This window comes from Bactrocera latifrons, unplaced genomic scaffold, assembly GCF_001853355.1.
Source record: "Bactrocera latifrons isolate USDA-ARS-PBARC rearing strain unplaced genomic scaffold, ASM185335v1 scaffold_192, whole genome shotgun sequence".
NCBI lineage: Eukaryota > Metazoa > Arthropoda > Insecta > Diptera > Tephritidae > Bactrocera > Bactrocera latifrons.
Window position 1 is genome coordinate 552,705 of NW_017535430.1, and position 9,936 is coordinate 562,640.

At 35.5% G+C, this 9,936-nt stretch overlaps 1 protein-coding gene across 2 annotated transcripts; it reads left to right on the forward strand.

The window, feature by feature from the left end:
• The first annotated feature begins 6,594 nt into the window (after positions 1–6,594).
• On the forward strand, positions 6,595–9,640 carry LOC108967621 (DNA-binding protein Ets97D). Of its 2 annotated transcripts, none has more exons than XM_018931170.1 (7): positions 6,595–6,792; positions 6,864–6,990; positions 7,078–7,147; positions 7,217–7,349; positions 7,422–7,621; positions 8,775–9,075; positions 9,136–9,640. In XM_018931170.1, the coding sequence occupies exons 1-7, from the start codon at positions 6,732–6,734 to the stop codon at positions 9,633–9,635; spliced, it is 1,392 nt and encodes a 463-aa protein (XP_018786715.1). In that variant the 5' UTR covers positions 6,595–6,731; the 3' UTR covers positions 9,636–9,640. The 2 variants fall into 2 exon arrangements, with proteins under 2 accessions (XP_018786715.1, XP_018786716.1); XM_018931171.1 differs by having other exon boundaries at positions 8,775–9,066.
• The last annotated feature ends 296 nt before the right edge of the window (positions 9,641–9,936 follow it).

Sequence of the window (9,936 nt, forward strand, 5' to 3'; positions counted from 1 at the left end):
AAAGTTTCATAATCTATAACTTGTCCAAAATTACTTACTGTTAGCCATTGCTTTACTTTTATATGGATCTCTGTTCATCCATTAGTTTGCCAATTTCAAGAATTTAAATAAATCATTAGTGCAGTGCTCAGCACAAAAGACAAATAAAGCTTGGTAAATGCAACTGTGCGAACTAAAATTGCAAAATGCTAAAACACACACTTGAGACCACTGACAGCCACTTTTATATTTGAGTGCCTTGTTATCGTAATGAAAGACAAATACTATTCATCGGCGTGCCCAGATAAAAATATGACTTACAAATAGTATTAGAGAAATGTCTCACAAATGGGCAAGGTACAATTACAAGCTTTTCAGTTTAGACTCAAATGCAATTAGGTTTGCACAGTATCGTTTTAGACAATAGCAGTTACTGAAAAGTATTTTTGATTGTTACAAATTATTCAAAGAGSGTCAAGWACGCGTTGACGACGAACCACGWYCAKGCCGGCTATCAACATCAACTGATGATCAACACGTCAATCAAATAACGGAATTGATGCTTGAGAATCGACGATTAACTGTCAAAAATCTTACTTGCATCGTTGGAATCTCGTAAGGATCATGTTAAAACCATTTACAAGATCTAAGAAAAGTGAAAGCACGATTGGTTCCACAATGACAAACCTTTTTTCAAGAGCAGCGTTGCGTTAACTTCTGTGAAAGAATGCTTTTCGACTTCCCGGATGTCAGGAACCATATTATTACTCGCGATGAGTCTTGGATCTATAAATACAACTCGGAAACAGGCAATTTCGTKGCAAAGATAAGACAAAGTCGAAAAAACGTCAAAGCATTTCAAAAATCAAAGTTTTGTTAACGATTTTCTTTGACTGTCGAGATGTGGTTCACTCCGTATTTATTCCGAACGTTCAAACTGTCCACATGGAATACTATTTGAGTGTTATGCATCGTTTGCGGAAAGCTCACTATCTCTTCAAAACTATAATGGTTTTCAAGYGCGAAGGATTTTCCTCAATCATCTGCTAATTTTTTTAGCACTACTCTATTCAATTAGGTAATATGTACATATGTGCCCTCTTATTCGCACTTGTTGCATGCAAAAAGTGCGACAAACAGCGTTGATGCCTGTGACATTTGTTCGGTAAAAGCGAAGTGTTGTGCGAAGAGAAATGTTGACATAAAAGGCTACCGACCGACAAATTAAATGCCAACTTGTGGTATGATTGCATTTATGGTTACATACAAAAAACATTTCAAAAAAGTAGCAAAGTAATAGCTGGAGATATGTGCATACATTTATTATCCATACACAATTRACGGCCTTTATAAGTTGAGGAAAAAATGAGGCCTATTGCAGAAGGCACCACTGACACACTGACCATTTTGAGTAAGTAATCTCCCATTGGCTTATGTTAATGCAAAGTTTATATTTGTAGACAGAATACAATACTTCATGTTTATAATTAATTTTAGTGGGTGTAAACCATGTAGCGGTTATCAGTAAATCACGAATAAAAAGTAATTTTTCTCGGGCTCATAAAGTATACTTATAGCTCATTAAATATTAATAGTCCATAGGCTACTGATAGCCATAGGCACTGAATTAAATATTTTTATAAGGGAAATATGCAAATTTAATAGCTGTGGTGGCTACATATTTGATTTCATTTGTTCAAAGTTGAAGCTTGAAGGCGAGACATCTGTAACAAAATGTCCAACTGACTGTCAATTTCGAAATGTCGCACTTTACCCAGACGAYGCTTTATGTATTAAATATTTGTTGTATCACTTTATTGTTTAAAAATAGAAAAAATATATATACATATATCCTGAGARAATATTCTCTCATAAAATAGAGCGTATATAAAGGGTGATCCATTCCGAAATTCCCTGCTTTTTTKACGAAAGAAACACAGAAACTTCGTACATAGTGGAGAATATTTATTATCATTCGAAAGAACATACTTTGGTATTTRCTTTTTTAAGATTATCTCTTTCAAATGTTAGCCGSCGCTACYTCTCAGGTAATCCATCTGTTGAGTCGAATTTTCGATGACACGTTCGAGAATTTCGACTGGTAACTGGCAAATGTCTAGCGTTTCGTTTTTCTCSAAAGCCAGAATGGAAGCGAGGTTGTCCGCATAGATTTTATACTTYACATATCCCCACAGGAAAAAGTGTAACGGTGTGATATCTTACTRTATTGGTGGCCAATCAACCGATCCTAAACTTGAATTATTTGCTCATTGAAGCGTTCTCTCAATAAAGTCATTGATTGATGCGATATGTGGGAAGTGGAGCCGTCTTGTTGAAGCCAAATGTTCTCGAGGTCACGAGCTAAAATTTCAGGCATCAAATAGTTGGCTTTCATCGGCATAATTTTTAAAGAAGTATGGACCAAAATGGGCCGCAYCGCTGAACAAAATTTGACTCGAAAACTAACGAAGCGATGGCACTTGGAAACGTCGAGCGGCTTCAGCTCTTGCATAAACTGTATTTTGTACGCTTTTAATTTAAGATCCCGACATAAAATGCGCCAAGTCGGTCCATAACTCAGTGCGAGTTGCTGAAAACGGCGCCGAATCGACTATCCACAGTTTTTTTGTACACTCTCAACTACGGCTGCTATATTTTCTTCACTGCGTGCTAGACGTAATATATTCAGTTGAATATTATTCAGTAATTAATACTGGATCTCAAGATGGGCGATAGTATTGCGAATAGTACGCTCAGTTGGCMGATTATGTTGGCCATAAGTTGAGTGAAGCGCGCGAAACTCATTCCTTATAGAACGTGAATTTTCGTAAAAAAGATAAACGATCGATTTGTAAACCTTCTTCAGGCGTGAGTCCTTCCATGATGAAATGAAAAGCGCAATACTGAACAAAAATTATAATATATTTTGACACGACTCACGCCTGATCTGTCAAAAAAAAAAAAAAAAACAATGCTTTTCACAAAAGTGTCTCAACTTGTATCACCCTTCACATTGGAAAGTTTGCATGTTTCCGTCAAAATGCCACCTTACCCGTTCGCTTCACGATTCCCTGAAGCAATTTGTTTATAAATATTAATTTATTATTAATCGCCACGACCCACCCAGCAATGRCACCGCCAGCCTGTGGCGATTCGCATGCAAAGTGAGTCAACATCGGGTGTCACATTTATGTGCTAGGCGCCCCAAACTGGCAAAGTCACATACAAATTAAGTGTTTACGATTGGCAACACTTGCCATATATTTCAGTTTTTTTTAATTTTTTTTTCACTATTTTCAGTTTCGCTCGCTTAAGGGAAAGCATTTAMTTATTGCAAATGTGTCTCAAAACAATATATTAGAAATAATTGGCAAACAATTGCTTTGAGCTTTTCCTAAGAAAAAAATAATTGCAGCGAATTAGCATATTTTTAGCTAAATATTGTGAATGATGTAACATTATTTTTCACGAATTTGTTTTTTGCAGTTTATTTATTTCTACTTATCTATATATTTTATAAAAATTATTTTGGATCACTAATTTTAATTTTTTTATATATTATATATTTTTATTATACGCTAAGAAAATTATGCGTGTGTCTACTACGAAGTTTGTAAACCCCAGAAAGAAACGTCGAGACCCCATAAAATATTAACTAAGTAAGCGGAGCAGCATGATGAGCTGAGTCGATTTAGCCATGTCCGTCCGTTTGTTTATATATGCGCGAACTGGTTCTTCAGTTTATGAAATATGGAACTGAARATTTTTCCTGCCATCCTATACCCTCAACTTATATACATATTCCTATATGTGTATTTCTTCGAGTTATATGAGTTGCTCATTGGTCCTTGAAAAGTTATAGTCCGATTTCGACAAATTTTGGGCGTGAAATTATATACATATACTATTAGTTTTATTCTGATAACTTCATTTATATTTGATTCGTAAATGTGAAATGAAAGAATCGGATGGAATTTAGAAGTTCGTTATATGAGAAGTAGGCGAGATTGTCATTCGAGGTTATACATAGAAGYGAAGCAAATGGGTCTGGTAGTGAAGGAGATCAAGACGAAATATCTCCTGTCATCAAAGAAACAGTCATTCATGACTTGGTTCCCACGTCAGTGTTGATAGTCATAACTTTGACCACCAACAACAACGTCAGGCTCGAAATCTAACGCATAATAACTCTTGCCAACAGGTGCTACTTCGGACTGAGTGAGCAAATGAGAAGTAAAGTCTTCTTTTATCGAACCAGAAGAAGRCCAAATTTATAGTCACTCATCATCTCCGTCCTGCTATATGGTTCAGAGGAATAGACGATGACAATATTTGATAAGTCGGCGTTACGAGTTTTTGCGAGAAAGGCTCTGCGGAAGATATATGGTTTTTGCGCATTGGCAACGGGGAATACCGCAGTCGATGGAACGATGATTGATTAATTTATTTTCAGAGATTTGGATGATATGTACATTAAACTATATACAGAACGGAGCTATGCTCATTTAAAAAAAAATTTTAGCCCAAAATTGTCCCTCGCTACCGAAATCCCTTGTACCGAGCTATTCTCTTTCTTCTATTTTTTACTCTCTGTAGGAACATGTTGCGAGAGTATAAAGAGTCCCACTATGCCAAATCTACAGAATACGTTTGACGAGAAAGCAGTTAGTGSTCTAATTTGAACAAGTTTACCGTGGTAACGGCGCAATTGTGAGCCGGTAAAATAGCACTTTTGTATTATCCAAATGAAGCTGTTAATCTTAAGTTCTTTACCAATAAACTAAAAGAAAAGATAARATAAATAGACTAGGATTGCACCGCAATCTTAGATCTAATGTGTGATCTCCTGAATCACAAAGATCCATTTAGACTCAGCGTATCGATAAATTCCAAAATACTGCTAGGTGCTAGTGAGGCGATGTGATCGCTGTTTGGAAACATGGGTTCCAGAGATTTTATACTGCGTCTGCCGACTGCTATGCTAGAAAGTAGGCTCATGTTATATACATAAGTGGTCAGTGTAGAATGCGACAGGTAGCCTGAGTTTGTTTCTAAGGACAGGTTTACATATTTAAACCTGCTGAGGATATAACCCCCCAATAGCAACTGATAAACCATACCCAATAAGCCATCAGACATGTTTCGCGCATAAAAAATATCCCGCCTCGCTTTTATTCAAAAAGCATCCCTTTTTATCCATAATATTTTCTTGAATAAGAATTGACCATATTTATGGTCAAATGAATCAAACTATTGGCAGGTATTTAGTTAACAATATAAATCGTCTGAGCGATTAATGGTCTTGACAGGACTGTGCAACAAGCCATWTAGCCCTTGAAGCTATATTTTTTGGGATGATGGAATTATATCAGCAAATTGTACTGACATACAAATATCTTTTTTTACTGGAAAATTTATTAATGGAAACCCTTTATAAAGAGAATACATATGTGACCAAAGAGAAGAGTCTTTTCATATCAGGAGATTTGCTTATATCCAGTGTTTTCTTTCAAATTATCAAACTTACGTCACTTCAAATCTTTATCTCATGAACCAATAGTCCGACAAGAATTAAAATTATTCATGCTTCTTCCTCCYCTGAGTGCATTCTAAACGAAGTGATTCCAACTTTTTAGTGTGCCTTGTATAAGATTTGTCGGTGTGGCAGTAGTCWGATTATGATTTAATCGTATACAAAAATGCTACCATAACCCCAAAATTGTATTGTCTTGATTTTTACTTAAATTATCTGCTAAAGGACGGAAGAACAGACTAACAGAGATACTACCCGCTAATTCRATATGAATGCATAGAACAGTTAAAATGGGCAGTGTAACATATGAGTTTCATCCACAGACAAGGAAGTTACGAAGGGACACCGTGTATTTCTTCGTCAATGATAGAGTAGTGTCGACATAGTGGGACGCGGTCGCATCGGTTTTTAAAGAACGACGTCCTTGTTTAGTTAAGTTAAGCGTTAGGTTTTAAGATGAGTTGCACGTCTGCTGATTCCTAATTTCTCAATAAATGTCCTTCCTTATATAGGCTGAGGGGCCTTCTAACGATGCATGATGACAGTGTTCTCGTTGTTACGAAAAATACTAGGTGACAGGTCAGCCATATACATTTAAAACGACATGCTCAGACTCAAATATCGTTTCTTTCGAACCTTTAACAATTTGGTCGGTTTTGAATTGTGATTAGAAAAAAAAGTATATAATATAATTTGTTTAATTTTAATTTAATTATAAACAATTTCATAAACTGAATATCTGATTATAACAACACATATATCAAATAATTGTTCCGCCTTAATGTCATAAACGCGTTACATACATTTCCGAACGCATTTCGTAGCGAAGGCTTGTTTTGTTAATCTAAATATTCGGCAKATTATTGCTATTTAGATAATATCCAAACAGATATTTGAAGTATGTTATAGTAAACAAAATATGGAATTAAGAGTAAAGAAATTAATAATTTTTTATCAGCAAAAATAATAAATTTGTTTAATAATTATTTAGAAACAGAATTTTCAGAAGTAACTGCAAAATGCAACCCTTGGGTGCAGCGTTTACTCCGTTATTTGACWTATGAACGATTTTGACATTTCAGCACTATTAACAAAAAGTGCATCAATTGTTTGCTATTCTACGTGCTTTCTGAACCAAAAATGAATATAAATAAATAAAAAGTGAAAATAGTAAAGTTTTAAAGACGGCGAAGTATTTACCAGCATTGAGGGGTGTAGAATGGAAACAGATGATTTGTCGCATTTAACCGAAGAATACAGACTGGATAACACAGATTTGGGTGCGCATATGCAAAACCAATAACGGGATTATTTACTRTCAGCAATTAATAAAAATCTTTCAAATWAACAGATAGCATAATGACGAATGAAATTTTCCAACACAATTTGTATATGGACGATCAAGAAGTAGACGAAAATGAGCCGGATGATGTTATCATTCTACATATGGACATACGTGAGCCTTTGCGAACATTGCAGTGAGTAGGCGGCGGAATTGTTCACTTCCTGTCGCTGTGTAAAATAAATAGCATTTTTAATTGATTTTGTTGCTCTACTAATTGCAGAAAGCTGGCTGAAAAGAAGATTGGAATGAATTTGAAAGGTTACAAGTTCTTTCTGCAAGACACACAAGAGGTTAGAATATGAGATTTTATTTCTAATTYTGTTATAATTGTGAAATTGTCTTTCTGTTATGATTGACAGCTGGAACCTCATAAAAATCTTGTTGACCAATGYGTGAAAGGTGAAGGATTGGTGCAGATAAATGTACAAATACAAACAGCAGAACAGCATATAAACATAGTTGATGTGCTAAAACCAACAGAGGCGGCCTTGGGTAAGATTAAGACTTGTAACTAAATTTAGAGATGTTATTCTTTTACTTACCACAAATATCTTTCAATTGTAGCTGCTTTAGCCGCTGAAGAAGCAAACAACAAAAACGCTGATAACAATGAAGAAACCGAAGAAAAACCTTGCCTCAACTGGGTCCTAGACAATAAATTTAAGAAGGAGCAAGTGCGTCTTAAAATACCAGAAGACCCTAATGAGTGGACAACGGTACAAGTAAAACACTGGTTTCAATGGGCTGTAAGGCAATTTGAGTTGGTAAGTGAAGTAACTGAAATATTTAAAAGAAGTACCAATCAATAGTTAAAGAAGAATATCCATCAAAACAAATAGAACAGATTTATAGGTTTGCAGTTCATTTAAAAATATTCCTTTCAAAGCTTAAATGCACAAGTATGCTTCAATTTAAAAAACATTTGGACAACTTCTTTCCGTGATTTTGAAAATGATTTCCCATAATACTCTACGCAGAATTTTTCCGGCCATGTGTATAAAAATTTACGTGTGCGCCACTAAAATTGTTTGTAAATTAGTGTCCTTCTCTTGGTGCCGATATTAAAAAAAAAAAAAACATATAAAAAAAATCGAAAGTGCTGCTTGATCACAGTATTTGACGGAATATAAGCCTCGATACCGTTAAAGTTATCCAATTAATGTTATAGAGCCGTCWTTTTCTTATTGCGGTCAATCCGCCATTTGTTTTTGCGGCATTATGAAGTTTTTCATATCAAGGATCAGTTGTCTGGAGGTTGAAGACGACCTTAGACTCAACATTAAGTCGCGTAGCCCCCTTAGGAGGAGATGTACGCACTTCTAAGAAAGAGCTCCGATATATGCATATATATATTTGTGATTTTGAAAATGCGTAACGTTTTCCGTATAATACAATGCACTGAATTTTTTCGGCAAGTGCTTACAGATTTACTTGGTCGGCACGAAAACTTTTTTGTAAATTTGTGAAGTGAGAGTGTGTGTTTTTATTGATTTCGATATGGAAAAATATCAAAAGTGCTGCTGAACCACAATCCTTGACGGAATATGAACATCGATCTCTTTTAAGTTATTGAATCGTCTATTTCTTATTGCGGTCAAACCTCAATAAATTTTTACGGCATTAAAAAGTTTTTCTAATAAAGCAGCAGTTTGGAGGCTGAAGACGGCTTGACATTCAACATTGTGACACTTCTAAGAAAGGTGTAARTTCCAATGGATGCATATATATACCTTTGCTACATAAGAATTTCGAATCTTACACAMCTTTTTGCACATAATGAGCCTCACAAAAGCATTTGCATCAGAAAACATTTGAAAAAAAAAAATACATTTACAACTACACTAAGGAAATGAAAGTATCCCTAAGCCTTCTCTAAGTTTATTGATTTTTATTAACCGTATTTCATTAATATTTCAGACTGGCGTTAGCTTGAGTGATTGGGCTATGACGGGAAAAGAGCTTTGTTCACTAACACATGAAGAATTTCGACGAAAGTTACCCAAAGATCCGGGTAATGTGTTCTGGACACATTTGCAATTGCTTAAAGAATGCAAATTTGTCTCCGTTGTACACAAGGTGCCTGAAGATCGTGGCACAACCGGTTCCACTGCTACGAAGCCAATTACCACTGGTATTGGTGCAGCAGCGCCGCCAATAAAAGAATTGAAAATAATGCGCAAAACAAGTGTAAGCGCTACAAAAACCTACTGTAAGAAAAGCAAGTAAAATAAACCTTTATCAATAWTTCCTGTTAATAATTTCAACTATATGCTTACAGCACCGATAGTACCAATGGATGGTTCGCCAACACACACCATACTTAACAACAGCAACACTGGTGGTAATAGTAGCATCGGCAGTAATTATGGTGTCGGTTCCGGCAATAATGGACAAGTACAGCTGTGGCAATTTCTGCTAGAAATTTTAACCGATCGTGAACATCGCAACATCATCCAATGGGTTGGSAGCGATGGCGAATTCAAACTCATCGACCCGGAGTGCGTAGCGCGACTGTGGGGCATTAAGAAGAATAAACCGGCAATGAATTATGAAAAGTTATCGCGTGCCTTGCGCTATTACTACGATGGTGATATGATATCCAAAGTGTCGGGCAAACGTTTCGCTTATAAGTTTGATTGTGATTTGAAGCTGTTGATTGGCTATGATGCCGGCGAATTGGCGCAATTGGTCAGTGAGAAGACTTTTTTAGACGAGTCGGTGTTTTTGAAACATGAATCATTGCAAGATCACCTCAAACAATTGACGGACGATGGGTGACATGGGCAAGATGGCGCATATGCCGAATTTAAAGTGAAAACAGAACCTGTTTGCACGTTGGAAATAGAGCCCTACCTCGAATATGAGGATGAAGATGAAGAGGATAATTAATTAATGAATTGCGTTTTGATTTCTCATTTACKTTTTTACTGCGACAAAATATATTTTTATTTACATTATTGGTATACCACAACATATGGCGTTAACACAACAAATGAAAAATATAATTTCAGCACTTTATTTAAATTATAAAAACAAATGTTATTTTATTTGTGATTTATATATTTTTTATTTTTTTGTT